This window comes from Larus michahellis, chromosome 1 (assembly GCF_964199755.1).
Source record: "Larus michahellis chromosome 1, bLarMic1.1, whole genome shotgun sequence".
NCBI classification, from domain to species: Eukaryota; Metazoa; Chordata; class Aves; order Charadriiformes; family Laridae; genus Larus; species Larus michahellis.
In genome coordinates this window covers 44,341,780-44,357,972 of record NC_133896.1, presented here as the reverse complement: position 1 = coordinate 44,357,972, position 16,193 = coordinate 44,341,780, and the positions used below count along the sequence as shown (strand labels likewise).

Genomic DNA, 16,193 nt, shown 5'->3' with positions numbered 1-16,193 from the left:
AGGAGTCACAGGACCAGAATGACAGGCATAGACCAGGGGAGAAGGGACTTTGGTGGTCTGTTCCTAATAACAACTTGATACCATCCAACGAAGAATCATGACAGTGAGGACCAGAGCAAAGGCACCCACCTCCCAGGCACCTGACTGACTCTACTCCAGCCTCTTCTGACACGTCTTAATGTTTTTAAAGCTACTTTTTCAAGTCACTGAGATAGTTGAGTTAAATGTAAGAATTTTTGCTGTGATCTCTACTGTCTATGGGGGCGTTTACCACAAGTCTACACTTAAGAGCCTTAAATTTGAGGAAGGGATTTCAGATATATACTTCGGATGCAACTTAGTGTGGCCAGCAGAGACATTTCCTCCTCTGCTTTTCAAAGCATTGAGGCAGCGAGTTTCAGAATTGCACAATTAGCTCAATTTGAAGATGCTCCAAAAGAGCAATTGTAGAAATAAATACTTTTCAAAATGGAAATACCGTTTGTCTTTCTATTTCTTCAAAGCATCACAAAGTGGACAGGAAAACAAACAAATCTTGTGTTTTTTCATGCTAGTAAAAAAAAAAAAAAAGAAAAGAAACCCACAACGTCTTGCATATATGGTAACTTCAAACATGGATATGAGGGGAACAGAATGAGTTTTCGGCGGATTCAAATACTTCCATTTACAAAAAAATGAACCTCTTTCCCGGAGCAGTGGTGCGTTTGCTAATGAGGTCTTTGCACTGAGCTATACACAGGTGTAATTGAAATCATAGTCATTGTTTGCTCACTGTTAATTAAGGAGTTATTAATTTATTAATTTAATAAATTCTGTGGAATCAAACTATTAAAGGCAATGGGCTGAATTCAAACTTAATTTAACACACAATTTGCTCCCTATAATGTATTATAGGCACACCAGCTTGAGTTTTATACTCCAGCCACACCTTTGCTGGGTTCCTGAGTCTCTGCTACGTACCTGAGTCCCACTGCAAGCAGCAGGACTTGGCACTTCCAAAAAAAAAAAAAAACCCAAAGCAAATTAAATTTAGTTTTTGTAGGATTTAATTTTTTTCACAGCGTACGGGTTAAATGGATTTTTAAAACAGAAAATAATATCAGTTCAAAAGCATATATTCATAGAAGATCAGAGAAATAAAGATAAAACCCACACATTTATTCTTCTCCTGCTACTCCAGGTTTGAAGGTCTCTCAGAGAGTATCAGATTCAAATGCCCTTGATTTAATGCAGACACTGAACTACCCTTCTGATCTCTCAGTGGGCTTGCTGACCCTCATATATCATGCCCTATCACCTTCTTCCAGTACAGCTGAGCAATGCCTTCACCATCATAGCCACCAACATCTTCCATCAGATTGCCAGACAGTCCATAAATGTTACTAGTGCTCAAAATGAAGCCGGACTCCAGGACTGGATGGTGCCTTTCAGCTGGTTTGGGGAGCAGAGAGCAGAAAACCTTTGAGAAAGCAGATGGACTCTGCAGTACAGTGGGTTTGGTTTGAGGTCCATGAGCATCCAGGATACAAAACCTCCTGGAGGAAGGCAAACAGGACACCTTCTGAATGAAGAGAAAATGTATCACACTGTGTTTGGGAGGGAGAATAGCTCACCCAGTCCAGCCCTGGTCTGGTGGATGGGTTTATCTCTTGGACTGAATGGAGAGAACAGAATGAGATGTAGTGAGGGCAGCGAAGGCGACTGGTGAAGCTTAAGCTCAAAAGAAAACCCAATTAAAGCACAAGAAAAATAGCTCTGCAGTCTCTTTTTTACTCATTCCACTAATCCAGTGGCTGCAGGATAAGCCTAGATCTGATGCCCCAATGCAGCACGTGGACAGATGCACCACTTGCCCCCTCCACATTTGAGGGTGAACTCCTTCATCCCACACACGGGGTCAAATTAGCCAGCAGGATCCCAGCCCGGTCTCCAGATGGCCAAGCTCATTAGGTCTTTAGTTGCCAGGAAGGCAGTTGTGGCCAGCTGTAAGGCTGATACCCCTTGCAGAGCCTGCCAAAGGTCGGCAGTCATCGACTGGCCAGCTGTGGGTCCTCCTGTGGGACCCCAAGGTCCAGCTGAGAGAAGCCAGGAGAAGTGATGAGCGAGTCAAGAGCTCTGCAGAGGAGGAGGAGGGGAGGGAACAGGTCTGGGGTGGGGAGTAGTCAGCTGCCTGCTGTGGTTAAGTCTGACTGCTCCTGACAAGCAGGATGAGCTGGGAAGGTGAAGATGACGAATTTCCCCGGAAATACAGCCATGATTTTGGTATGTTCTGAGGCATATTTTGACAAACAGTGTGAATTAGGACCCCTTCATCCTCCAAGAACTAATTTATAAAAGTTTATAACTTCTAAAAGCCTTACCACAGGAGAAGAGAGAGGTTGATCTTTGCCTACAGGGAAAATGAGTGTTTTGCCACACAAGCAACTCAGAAATACTAACATAGAGCAAGTAGGATTTTTGTCCTGATGTTGTATTTAAGAGATCTTTGCTAGGTTCCTATGTTAGTTTTGTAATGTACAGTGGAATTTTTGATCTGTGATTAAAATATGTATTTCACTGAAGACCTTTGCTTGGTTTCTTGAGAAAATATAAAAGTTCTTCACACGCTCAAAAAAGCACAGCTGCCTCCCTCAGTCAGAATATAAGCCTAGAAAGCATGATTTTCAGAGATGAAATTAAATAAAAAATTAATTTTTACTTTTTAAATTGCACTTGAAAACTGCCCTTCATTGCAGCGTGTGATCGTCAGAAAACTTGCAGCTTCTGTTATTACATTATTCTGACGCTACGAGGCATCCCTCCACCTGCCTGCGAGGTCACTGCATGTCCTCGCACAGCCTGCGGCGCCCAGCCAGGTAGTAGGAGTTGAGAGAGGCGGAGCTCAGGTTTTCTAGACCATCATCTTCTCACATATTTGTGGGCACAGATTTCTTTAAATGAACTCGAATACATAGAATACAAGTCTTTCTTCGCCGTTACACTCATTATTACTATTGAATATGCAAAATCTGACCCCAACGGCATATCTCTCAAGACAGCAGCATTTTACACCTTGTTCTTCCCAATCCACGGCCTAGAGGTTGTTTCGTGGTGCTAACTTCCACTCCTTCCGAGGATTACAGCACACTTCGGCCCATGGGAGCTTTGTTTGTAGATGTCCTGTAATTAAGAGTTTGTTTTCTTGGTGCGTATAACAAAACCCTCAGATTGTAATCTACTCTAGTAGAACCGAGGAGGCTGTGGACACGCATCCCACAGACGGGATAACTTCTCCTCACTCTCTGAAAAGCTGCTTCTCAGAAGTATTGACCTTTTTGCAACTCTTGAAATGTCTGCCAGCCAAAGAGAGGTGTACATTACCAACATGTGATTTGCTAGTGTTACTCTGCATACTTCACAGGCGATCTCTTGCCAAGGTCAGCACAGTGCAGAATGAAATGCTGAAAGTTCTCCAGCTTAGCTCATTTCAAACCATCATTTCAAATGGTCTGCACTCTATTAGACCCTGGCCTTAAGCAGTATCCTTGGGATGGTGTTTTGGTTGAGAGGAGCGAGCACTGCGGCACTGCAGCCATGTGTGAGAAATCATGAATACATTCAGTGACGCTCACGGTCTTGCATAAAGATTTCTATGAACAGAAGGCTCAGGAAGTGATCGCCTGTAACCAAGAAAGACTATGTTTGAGTTAAGGCACTTTCATACTCCTGAAGCACCTGTAATGACAGGAGTGTGTGAATACCTTGTTTATACCTCGGCACGACCTCAATCCAGGGGTTTCAAACCACTTTTTTTATTCGATGATTACTTGGGACCTATCTATGTAGACAGAAAGCCCACTCTGGATAAGGCTCCTCCTGAGCTACTCTGTGGGAAAGAAAACACTTCCCTCAGGGTAACACAGCAAGGGCAGAAAGTGATTTTGAGGGAAGCGGCGCAGGTGGGGTCAGGCTGGCCTTGCCCTGCGTCACAAGAACAGCTGCCGGCTGCCCAGCTGGGTGGCTCAGGCAGGTAGGTGCCACCTCGCTTTCTCTGTAGCCCTTTGCGGGGGGGACGCAACCCCTCGAGGAGCTGCGAGGACAGGGCCATCCCTAAGCTAGGATTCCTTCGTCCTCAGTTCAGAGGTGCTGCCAAAGAGCAGTCAGGTGGTAACTTTTGGTGACACGACTACGCTGGGCTGGGTTCAAGTGAAAGATTTATCAGAGGTGAAATGCCACTTCCAGGCCCCTTGGCCACCCATCAACTAACAACATAAACACAAATGGAAGATACATCCTCATCCCACGCTGGTGAGCTGTATATCCCTTCCCACTCAGAGTGTTTATCATAGGAGACATTTCTGGATGCACTGAAGGAGCCCAACTTTCCATCTCATCTCTGTCTTTTTCATGGGAGTTAAAAAAGTTTTGGATTACAACTAGAGAAGTGCGAAGGGCGAAATTTTTCATGGTAGAAAGACTTAGATTTAGTGCCCGGAAGGAAATACTTGTTAATTCTGAAACTCTCAAAAACTGGCTATTTCCAGTCCCGTGTAAATAACTTAATGAATTTTCATCCTGGCTGGTGGAACCAAAGTCATTAGGAGCAAATAGATCTATATTGCTTTCTGAATATTGTGAAATGTACCTTGTGGATTGTGAAAGAGATACTTGTGGTTTGTTCTTACTAACTTTACTAAATTTGTCTCTGACAGAGCACTGAGGGTGACTGAGAGGAAAATTCCCCAACAGGGTATCAGAGCTAGATCATACAGTTACTGTTTTACAGAGGAGAGTCACCATGCAATTTTAGGGTCAAATCCTGGAATAGGTGTTCAGTCTTCATAGCCAGGGGAACAAACGAGGGCTTTGCAGGTGGTGGTGGGGGGCGAGGAGAAAAAAATGAAGACAACGAAATATTTTTAATTTGCAGAAAACAAAGGAAACTCTGGCCATAGCAGGAGAGGAACAGAGGGAGAATTTGACCGTCCGCATTTTTGTTCCTTATGTACCCACTGGTGATGGGAGAAACATGCTCCCAGGCCCCCATCTGGCAAACCAACACATCTCCCGGCCCAGGACCGCCGTGACGAGGCAGGTCCCCACGCAGGCAGGTGACGAGGGGGGGACCGAGTCTGGAGCAGGGCTGAACGCGGATGCCGGTGGGCACCCTGCAGCCGGGTCTCGCTGCCCTCCCCACTACCAGGGAATGCGCTTGAAGAAGCAGCAGGCCAGACAGCTCTCTTACAGCACGTTTTATTTGCAGCGGGGTTTCCAGGGTAGCGCGTATGTCCCGACCCCCGGGGTCTGTCTGCCCCGGGGGGACCCCGGGCCGGGACACTTTGCCCCCAGCCCCGGGGGGAGGCAGCGGGACGAGCGGCGCTGGGGCTGCCCCTCTTGCCCGACGTGCGTTTGCAGGACGCGGCTGGGCGAGGGGGGCGACCCCGAGAGGGGTTAGCGGTGGCCTCGGAGGCGGCGGTGGGGTCCCGGCCCCCCCCTTGGGCCCCTCAGAGCGCCTGGTAGGTCCGTCGGGGCGGCGGCGTCCCGGGCGTCCCCGGCCCGGAGTCGATGCTGGCGCTGGGCGAGAGGGAGTCGGCGTCGCGGAGGGGCAGCCCCGGCTCCTCCGCCGGGGAGAGGCGGTCCACGATGCTGGAGAGGCAGTCCAGGCTGGAGAGGCTGCTCTGCTCGGCGGCATACCCTGCGGCCGGGGGGGGGGGGGGTGTCACGGCACGGCAGCGCGTTACAGCGAGGTCCCGCGCTGTAAATGCCACAGGAAGCGGAGCGCCCCCCGCAGCGGCCGCCGCCTCCTCCACCCCCCTTTCCCCGCACGTCGGGCTTACCGCGGGCCATCTCGGAGCAGTAGACGGCGTCGAAGCTGCTGCTTCTCGCCGACCAGACGGGGCTGCCGCAGTCGGCCTGCAAGACAGCGAGGGGCGAGTGCCGGCCCGGCCCGGGGACCCCGACCCCGGGGCCGGCTGGACGCTCCTCCCGGAGGGAAAGCGCCTTAAAGCCCGGCGCGGGATCGGGGCAGGAGCCCCCCGGCCAGGCTGCCGCTGGGCAGCGCCTTCCACGTCCCCCCCGCGCCCCACGCCTTACCCCTCTGATGCACTAAACTGGGGAACACACACATAAAGACGAGCCCCCGGAGGCTGGGGCGCTTGCTGGGTGCCTTCTGGCAGTGTTACCGTCCCCCCCCCATGCATTCCCGGAAAGCCCATGTGCATGCTCGGAGTTAAATCTGAGAACGGGCCTGTTTTAACCCAAACCCTCCGCCTTTTCTTGACGTCCGGCGGCATTCGGCCCGTCCCAGACCTCCGGGATCGGCCCCACGACGCTGGGCCGAGGGGGACCTGCCCGCGGGCCTTCCTGGGGTCCCCACAGCCCCATCGCTCCTGCCCCTTCTCTTACCATCCCATCGGAGCAGCTGGAAGTGGGGCTGGTCGGTTCGGAGCAGCTCTGTCCCGGCAGGTGATAGTAGTTTTCTACCTGTTCCCTCAAGAGCTCCTGGAGGCTCTCGATGTATCTGATGGCGTTTCTCAGGATCTCTACTTTGGGGAGTCTTTGGTTGGGGTTGGCAGTGGTGCATCTCTTCAGGGTCTCAAAAGCCTGGTTCACTTTCTTCAGCCTCCTCCTCTCCCTCATGGTGGCCGCCTTCCGCCGGTCCATTGTGGTGGATTTTCTCTTGCAAGCTTTGCAAGCCCACATGAGGCAGTGGCCGGCCTGGTGGTGGCCGGTGGGAGCTCGGACATGCTCCTCTTCCTCGGAGCAGGCGGGCTCGGGGGGTTCGTGAGCGCCGAAGGCGGGCAGGTCCCTGGGCTCGAAGTCCTCGGGGAACTCGCCGTCCGGCGAGGAGAGGCAGGAGCTGTCATAGAAGAGCTCGGAGGGGGAGAACTGGCAGCTGTCCATCACCTCCATCCCTGCAGCGGGGCGTCCGTGTGGGGCAGCAGCCACCGGCTCTCGGCGAGGCGCTCTGCAGCGCGCTGGGGCAATTTCCTCAGTAATTAGCGACCTGAGACGAAGTGTCCTTTGGCTGATGCGGGGGGCCCTTATATATAGATGTAAAGGGAGGCTGGTCCGTGGCGGCCAGTCTGTATTAGCATATCCCACCACATCCCCTGCCGGGGGCTGTCTGGGCAAGCCCCCTCCAGTCCCCAGGAGACAATTTGCTCCGCACCGCTCCTTTGGAGAGCTGCGAGCTGGGCACTTCTCTAATGAACGACCTCCCCACAACCGGTCGCGACATCTCCGAAGTTTAAACCGAGTCTGGGAATTTGCGATTTTGGTATGGAAAGAGAAAGAGGGGCAGCAGACGCGCACGAACCGCTAACATTTGCTACAGAGCCGTTCCTCTTCCCTGTGTTCCCATCTCCCATCACACGCTGCAGCGGGGGGGAAGGGGGGACACCGGCTCTCCCCACGGGGGAATTAACGTCGACCCCCCTCACAGCACCTACGGTGTCTGCTTGAGTATCTTTATTCCCCACAGCCCGTGGTCCAGGTCTAACCTGAAACAATTTACCCCTCTTTTCACACCTAAGATTTGTTCATTTATCTTGGGGAGCGCTTTGTCCTGTAATTAAAGCTGTGTCACCAGCCGCTTAAATTTACAAACCGGGACACAAAAATGCACAGCTCCGCGTGGCCAGGAGAGACGAGGAGGGGGGAAAACCCAGATTTTAGTGCTGTCGGATCGGGTCGCAGGGAAAGGTACTCACAAAAGAAAATTGTACGTGTTTGCTGCGAGACAAATCCCTTTCCCATTCTTTCTCCTACTCGTGTGACCCGGTGCTGCCAGAGACACAACAGTCGAGCAGTGCCTTGGGCTTGCTAATTTTCTGCTTTCAGGCAAACTTGTACCGTTACAGATGCGTCCCAGCTGCCAGTGCAACAAACCCCTCCTGGAAGTGTAAAATTTCTAACCCCACAATCCCTAAGTAACTTTACACAAGTCGGGGACAAAAGCTTTGCAGAGCTCCAGCCGCAGCAGTAGCTGAGCGGAGCGGTGCAAGGGTCATTAGAGTGGTAATGAAGCCATTTAACAGGCATTTGCTAACGCGCAGGAATCCTTTGGTTTCATCCAGGTGGCTTTTGTAGTTGAGGAAAATATTGTGAGAAGGCAAAGGAAACCTTCCCTACCTGGGAATAAAATTATGTGACCTAGGTTAACTCAAACGGAGAGCGAGTGACCCAGCAGCGGTTCAAACGCTACGGAGCCGGTCTGCGGGCCCAGGAAAAAGGACTCTTCAATTAGCCTCTCTTCGGGAAGAGGTAATGCGGAGGGCATGGCGAGCCGGTTGTCTCCAGGAGCCGCTCTTCAAGTGAGCAAGGCGGGTAGGGAAACACCTCCTTGGAGACCACAGCCCTGGGAAGCCTCCCGATCCACCGGGAGAGCAGCCGGGAGCTGCGGCTGGGGCAGGGGCCGGAGAGACCCCAGCTGCTCCTTATTCCCACCTCTCCATCCCCCAAATCCACCAAAGGCGGATTTCCACTCTTAGGCTAAAAGTCCCCCCCCCCCCGCAAAAAAAAAACAAAAACAAAAAAAACCCCCAAAAACCCCAAAACAAAAGACCAAAAAACCCCCCAAACCCATGCACACACCCTCCTTCCTACGAGCGGGTGCATAATTATCTAAAGTCTGGGGAAGGCTACATCTGTACCGCTTGGGTTTATTTGGGGCCATAAACGGGGGGAGCCCCCTTTGAAATGAATACTGTAGGAAAAACAGAGAGTTTGATAAAGGGGTAAAGTTACAGAAAGGGGAAAGCTCAGAATTTGCAGGCTTCTGCCGCTCCAAGGTGCAGGTTGCTGTTTAGCAGGGCCACATCTGAAACAGGGCAGTTCCCTATTGTTTTCCTAAAGAAACCGTCCGTCAAGGAGGGGTTTTGGCTCGGCGGTAACTTGAACTCTTCACTGGGCTGTGGCGTACACACACACACAGACGCACAATTTGATTTACCACGTTCGCGCTGGCTAAAATAGACCTGTTTACAGATCTGTGCTTTGTGCACAAATAAACTTGATCTTTTAAGTGCCGGTTGCAGGGTTCTGATCACCTTTCAGGGGTTTCTCTCCGAGCCTGCACCGCGGATTCTGCCGGTGCACAATGCCAGCCCCGCTCTCCTGGCTTCCATAGCTTTAGCTGGCAGCTTTAACTCCTAATCCAGCGGGGCCGGGGTTACTAAGAAACGTGCCTTTCCCCAAAAGTCCTTGAGGACCTAGGAAAATTTGTTTCCTTTTTCCTTGAATATTTTGGGGGAAGGGGAAGAAAGGACGGAACAGCTTGTGACTCAGGAAGGAAAAAAAAAAAAATCTGTAATTAGTATCCCTTAAGAGCCCCCGGCTCCTCTGGTAAAGTGATCTCAAAACAAATTTGCAGAAGTGCAGTAGGCGAGTGGAACTAAAGAAAGGGCAGAGAAAACACAAACTGCAGGGCTGGCTAATGAGGCTGATGGGGATGTGGGGGGAGGATAGTGCTGGATTTCAGGAGACGGGAGGCTCAAATCTGGAAAGCGGGAACAGCGCGAGCACCAGACCCTGTCTGCTCCTGCGGACAGGCAGGGAGAAAACGGTGAACGTCTCAGGACCCCTTTAAATGGTGTTCCTCGCCCCAGCCCTCCCCGCTCCGCAGCAATTGCCGCGCCGCACCTATTCCTGGAGGGATTCAATCCCATCTGGGGACCGTTTCCAGAGCGAACGCCCGGCGCAAGGACACAGTAACCGGCAACGAGGGCGTGATTTTGGGGTGTATTTTATTTAATGGTGCCTGCGGGGACGGCGGCCGGTACGAGGGAAGCCGCATCCGTCTCGCTCCGTGCCGCCTCCGCCCTCCCGCCGCCGGTGGGTGCCGGTGCCGGGGAGGGCTCGTCCGCGCCTCCCCGCCAGCAAAACTGTTTCCCAGTCGGGCTGGTGGGGCCGGGCGCTTCCAGGCGTGTGAGAAACGTTTGGTTCCCCCCAGCGCTGGGAAGCCCGCGCACCTAAGTAAACACATTAGTACCTGCCAGAGGGATTTGTACAGAAGACAGCTGAAGAAGGCATTGGCCTCTGCTGGCACTCCGGGACTCCCAGGAGAGATCAAAGAGACACGAGGGGGGTTTTAGCAGCCTTGAGACTGGGAAAAGTCGCTAGTTCCTGCTATCGGAGGGACGTCCCAGCGAGCACATGGTTCAATTATTCAACCTCCTCCCTCCCCTGCCCCCCACTCCCATTCCCCCGCTCATTCCCCACAGAAAGGTGGAAGCTCTGGAAAAATCGTAGGGGTAAAGGCAGCAGTGATCCAAGCAGGAATTTTCCCCCTGGAAATAGCTGCCAGGTCGACGCCTTGCCCGCCTTGCCTTCGACCTCAGAAAATAAGGCCCGCCGCCGGCTGCCCGCCTCCCTCTCCGGGTTGCGGGCGGTTTTACGAAGGAAAATAAAGATGCACAATAAAAAAAAAAAAGTCTCTAAACACTCGGTGGCGTCACTTCAGAGCAGAGCGGTGACAAGGCAGCGGCACTGAAGACACCCCTTCTTCCCCCCCCTCCCAGGCCCCTGGGGCGGGCGGCGGCAGCGGCGGGCGGGGTCCCCCCGCACCCGCACGGTGGGACGGCCAGCAATGCCCCCGCACCCCCGTGGGGGCGAGCAGGTGGCTACCTGGAGGAGCGGGGCAGGTAGAGGCGAGGGAGGCCGGTGTTCAGCGTGGGCTTTGCGGGAGCAGCGCTGCAGCCCGCCTCTCTGGCGTTAAATCAACTTCAGAGGGAAAGGGAGGAGCGGGGGGGGTGAGGGGGGGCACCGGCATTCGTGTAAAAAACCTCGGTGACTTTGTGCGTGGCCCCTCCGGAAAAAGACTTGATTAAATCACAAACCTCTCGTCCTTACCCAGTTATTACCCTTTGATTTTGTGATTCCAGGCCTCTGTTTGGTTTGGCTGGGGACTTAGGTAAAGATTATCGTTATTAATATCAAACACAAACATTTTAATTGCAAACACACAGAGGACCTTCACTGGGAAGCCCGGCATGTCAGCCGCAGCCGTGGGGGTCACGGAGAGTCTCTTCGGGAGGTATTTTCTTTATTTAATGAAAAAAACCCGTCCTTTAGGCAAACTTATTCCAAACAATCGCTCAAGTTACCCTGCTGCTGGAGGAGAGCCTGCCGGGGGGGTCCTGCCGGGTGAATGCTGGGCTGAGGGCAGACCCGGCAGCAGGCTGGCAGGGCGTCGGTGTCAGAGCGCGGTTTCGGAGGTGCCTCAGCACCGCTCTTGCCCTGCTGCGGGAGGCGGCTCCTGCGGGGCCGCATCGGGCGTAGGGACCGCCCGTTGCTCTTCTCTCGGAGCCAGCGGGGATCGGGACAAATTCTGAAGGAAGGCGACGAGCTGCAAACCCGGTCTGAAACTCTCTATTGCTGATCGAGTCCCGCCGCTACAGAAGGAAACTGTAATATCTCCGCTTTTTCGCCGAAGTGCAGAGATTGCAGGAGAGAACCCGCGATCCCCCAAGCGCCGCTTTCTGAAGCGCCTCCGGGTTCCCCGAGGCAACGGGGTTTATTTGAAACGGGAAAAAGGTGTGTGGGGGGGGAACTGCCGTGTCACACTGCGTGCCCACCGCACTGTGCCGCCGCATTTACTCCTCACAACGGAGTATCTCATTAGAGGGCAATTAGAGCGAGTACTTAACTGTTTTAAAAACCAGGCTGGCGACGGTGGCACCAAAGGGGAGGGAGGAGGGCACCGCGAAGGGAGCCAGCTCTCGGGGCGGTCTCTTCCCCTCCCGAGGGACGTACCACTACCCGTGTCCGTACCCGAGCCGGCCGAGAAGTGGGACACCTTCCCGAAACGTGGCTGTGACCTTTCAAAAAAACGAAAACAAAAAATAAATCACGGGTTAAAGCTGGCGAGGCGAGCGCCCGCGGGCAGCGCTGCAGGAGCGCCCCTCGGCTTGTGCCAGCTCCCCGGCGAGCCCCGTGTGCGTTGCCCGGTGCTCGCCCCTTCCCAGGGCACGAACAGCCCGTTACAAGCCACAACGCTCCGACGGCGAGCGGCTCCGCTCCGCCATCCTCAGAGAGGCCGTGCATTTTTGCATCACGGAGTGAAAGGCCTCATATGTTGTTTACCCCTCCACCCCCTTTTCGGCCGCTTAACTCTTTCCTCCCTGAGGGACCCCATTCCGTTCTCTCTCAGGCTCAAGGGGAGTTACCTTTCCCGGCAGGAAACCACAGCCCACAGCCCCACGGGAGCGGGTTCCTGCCAGAGCCGCTCACCGTCACCCCGGTGCCGCTAACGGCCCCAGCGGTTTTGCCGCAGAGCGGGCCTGGATCAAGTCCTCCGGTGCCGAGGGAAGGTGAGACATGCTGAGCCTCCCCCCCTTCTCCAGGACCGGGGCGGGGGGGTGTCTTTGGCGCTTCCCCTTTCTAAACTCATCCACCTTGTGCGGGACGAGGCCGAAGCAACATCCCTGCCTGGCGAGCTACGCTGCCATTTGAGGCGTTTTGGGGGAGCAGTACCGCTTTCCGCAAGCACGACGGGGAAACGGGCTGCGGGGTCCTACCCCGGCACCCACGCGTCCCGGGCCGGGGAGGCGGGTAATTAACACTGCGAATTAAGGAGAGACGCTCCTCAGAGGAGAAAACGAAGGGAAAAAATGTGTCCTGAGTGCTGCCTCCCGGTCACACGGGTCGTGGTCGGCGACGTGTCTTACTCCTCAGGGCTTGATGTCGCTGAAGTCAGTTTTAACTCCGGGATCGGGTTATTATTTAATTACGAGGGTGTGTGTGGGAGAACACTGTAACACAAAGAGCTTTATTTTACAATCCAAGAAATCCATCTGTTCTTATATACAGTATCACATTCCACCATTTAAATATATATTTGTTATGTTTACAAAAGAAAAGACAATACTAAAATTATTTACAAGAACGAAACGAGGCGGGAACTCTTTAAATACGACTAACACGAAATGCAACCAACAGCTTCACTCAGACAGGAATGAACTTGCCGGTGAGTCTCAGACAAAGTGGGTCACCGGTACACAGGTAAGTATCTTAAATTAACAAAAAAAAAAAAAAGAAAAAAAAAGAGGGGTGGTCTATGCAACACAATTTAAAGAAAACAAAACTCAGGAAAAAAAAAAAAGGAAAGAAAAAGGGGGAAAGTCTGTTTGGCTCGAGTCAGTGAGAGCCATTTTCTCTGGGGTAGATGTACCTTGACTCGACCTTAACGAGGCTCCTGCCTGGGCTTTCCACTGTGTTAATTTGCTTCATTACTTAGGTTAGAGGGAAGGGGGTGGGGGCTCCATCCCCGTTAAATATACTACCAGAGCAACCGGATTTATTTCTCCACCACTTCCTCCGCGCTGGGCAGTTTGGGCTCCTCGGAAGAAATACTGTCCACTATGGAGGAGAGGCATCGAAGGCTGCTGGAGGCCGACGACTCAACGATGGAGCTTCCTGCTCAAGGAGAGAAAAGGGATTAAACGAGCAAACGGCTCCTCCTCGCCGGGCAGGACTGGCGGGAGGCGGAGAGCCCGGGCGCTGGAGGGTGAGATACCGCTGGGGGCCGCGACCGTTAGGGACTGCGACCGTTAGGGACTGCGACCGTTGGGGCAAGGGGAGGGCGCGCGGCTGTGCAGGCGGCGGGTGAGCAGGGCCCGGCGGCTCGGCCGCTCACAGAGAGGACGGCGGCCGCGGTGCGAGTTACCTTCCTTGGGGCTGACTCCCAGGGCTCGGGAATGGTCAGAAACGCTTTGCCAGTCGGAGCTGCAGGTGCTGAGGAAGTCCGAGCTGGGGACCTGCGGCAGACAGGCGGGGGCGGGAGCGGGGGGAGACAACGGGGAAAGGGACGGGTATTAGTGAGGTGGACGGCGGCTCCCCGCGGCGGGCCGGCTGCCCGCGGGAGAGGCCCGAGGAGCTCGCACTGTTCGTGGAGGAGCCCCCCTCCGCGCCCCGCCGGCCCGCCGCAGAGGAGGGGAGGGGAGGGGACGGGCACGGCGGTTTCGCAGCTGGGTGCCAGGGTGGCTGGAGGAATCAAGAGGCAGCGCTTACATTTCCCTGCTTGGGGCTGAAGCTGAAGGGGTCTCCCCCGATCTCCTGCATTTTGTCCTGCTGATCCAGCCTGTGCAAGAGGTCCTGCAGCCTCTCGATGTAGCTGATGGCGCTCCTCAGGATCTCCACCTTGGGCAGCCTCTGGTTAGGGTTCGCCACAGTCCGCCTTTTCAGAGCCTCGAAGGCTTCGTTGATCTTCTTCAGTCTCCTCCTCTCCCGCAGGGTGGCTGCTTTCCGTCTGTCCGTGGGGGCCGACTTTCTCTTGCAAGTTTTACAAGCCCAGATCAAACACTGCCCGGGGCAGTGAGGGGGTTGTAGTCCCGGGGGTGCCAGCACATGCTCCTCTCCGCTGCTGTCACTGCCGGCCTCTGGCGGCATTTGGTCCTGACAGGGGGACAAAGTGCCATCGCTCCCTGGATACAGCGGGGATCCCTCGGCCATCTCCAGCTGCTGCAGAGCTCCATTCTCCCCGTCCAAGTAGAAGAAATAGGAGCCAGTTTCAAAAAGGTCCATCATCATGCTCTCCCTCGGCCTCTCTGCCTGCTTGAGTTGGGTGGCAGGCTCAAAAACACCCCGAGGAACAACCCAGATGGAATTTAATTAGTGCGGTGACATAAGTCCCCCCTGCTTTATATAGGAGCTGCTGAAACCCTATCCAACTTTTAGCTGTCGCGGTGCATCACCCTCCAAAACTGATTCCAGCCAGTCTCCTGGGCGCTGTCCTGAGAACATCTCCTATTTAGAAGGGGGGGAGGGGGGGATAGGCACAAGCGGAGGGGGGCAAAATAAAATGAAAAAAAGGAAAACAAGCGAAAAAGAAAAATACAACCCAACTTCTTCCCTCCCCCCAAAATCTTGTGAGCTTGGAGTGCAGTGAAGGGAGGCGAGGTGGGGGCTCGGGAGCCTGTCCGGGCACAGCGGGTGGCCCAGTTCCCACTGCAGATCCCACGGGGGCACGTCTGGAGGACAAAGATGCAGGACTGCACAGGGAGCCCTCCCACAGCCCACCGCTCACACTGCCAGCGCACACTCCTTGCCCTGGTGCTAAGTATAGATCTATAAGGAGAGATTTCAAAGGCAGCCATCACTCTCCAAATAGACGGGTTAATATTTTCAGAAGAAGCCCCTGCTATTCCCCCCCTGCCCCGCCCTCCTCCCTTGAAGCATGCCATTCCTGTGACCCAAGCCACCCAGGCCAGCCCAAGGTTAGGAGCCAAGCTCACTGTTCCTCCACACACTGGGGGAAGGTTGCCAAGACAGAGCTTTGCTTCAGTGCTGAAGCACCTACGGTTATTGCACCTCAGCTTAGGCTTTTAATCTGAACTTTCCCACATTGCCCGTGAGGTGACCGGAGTGATTCCAGGTGACTGAGTTACAGTCTGATGGAGCTCTCCAGATAGCCCCTGTCCTTGATGGGGTTTAGGGCAAGCAAAGCCAGGCATATACTGTAACTGCAGTTTAATCTCTTGGGCCTGGCAATGTATATAGAGCTTCCTAGCCCCTGAGACAGAAATGGAGCTTGTGATCACTCCCTGTTAGCGTATACTATAATGTCACGTCATGTCTAGTCTTCTCTTACATCAAGAAAGAGAAGGTATGGGAAAATGGTGTGTTTGCTTCTTTCCCTGGACTGCCTTGTGTTCCTTAAATCCCATGTAATTTCTCTCTGTTTATGTAAATATATGTGTGTGTATACGCATATATATGTGTCTGTATCTATAGATACGCACACATACGTATGTATATTTATGTAGATAAGTAAGTATATTTCTCTGTGTGTGTATATAAGCGTGTACATACCTGTATAAACACATATATATGTACACTTTTTCATGGAAACTCACAATAATAGATGAAGAGTGCATGAGCCCCTGGAATACCTTATCTCTCAAATGTAGCTTCTAACAGGAACTGCGGCATTTTTGTTCATTGCTCAAAAGCTACAACGAAACTGATCATTGACTTGACTATTTCTCCAAAACTGATTGCAAACCATTTTTTCAGAGTACAAAAATCTTACAGAGTAGTTGTGATTTTGTTTTGACCGAATTGGTGGTGTTGGAATGAATCTCACTTCTGCTTTAATGAAGTAGAACAATATCCAGTTTTGGATGAGACAGAGAAATTCAGACTGTTCTTAGCGAAACTAATTTTGTTATTAATATTCCAGCACTGACGTTTTTTTCCTCTTCAGATTAAAGAAA

General features: G+C 53.1%; 2 protein-coding genes across 3 annotated transcripts; both read right to left on the bottom strand.

Annotated features, from left to right (window-relative positions):
• Positions 1-4,880: 4,880 nt before the first annotated feature.
• MYF5 (myogenic factor 5) lies at positions 4,881-7,769 on the bottom strand. Its single transcript, XM_074572650.1, has 3 exons — positions 6,385-7,769; positions 5,817-5,892; positions 4,881-5,674 (listed from the first exon to the last, which is right to left on the bottom strand). The coding sequence occupies exons 1-3, from the start codon at positions 6,889-6,891 to the stop codon at positions 5,484-5,486; spliced, it is 774 nt and encodes a 257-aa protein (XP_074428751.1). The 5' UTR covers positions 6,892-7,769; the 3' UTR covers positions 4,881-5,483.
• Positions 7,770-10,821: 3,052 nt separating this feature from the next.
• On the bottom strand, positions 10,822-14,975 carry MYF6 (myogenic factor 6). Of its 2 annotated transcripts, XM_074574104.1 has the most exons (4): positions 13,990-14,596; positions 13,646-13,736; positions 13,263-13,395; positions 10,822-12,731 (listed from the first exon to the last, which is right to left on the bottom strand). In XM_074574104.1, the coding sequence occupies exons 1-3, from the start codon at positions 14,506-14,508 to the stop codon at positions 13,277-13,279; spliced, it is 729 nt and encodes a 242-aa protein (XP_074430205.1). In that variant the 5' UTR covers positions 14,509-14,596; the 3' UTR covers positions 10,822-12,731; positions 13,263-13,276. The 2 variants fall into 2 exon arrangements, with proteins under 2 accessions (XP_074430205.1, XP_074430196.1); XM_074574095.1 differs by lacking the exon at positions 10,822-12,731 and having other exon boundaries at positions 12,733-13,395; positions 13,990-14,975.
• Positions 14,976-16,193: the final 1,218 nt, after the last annotated feature.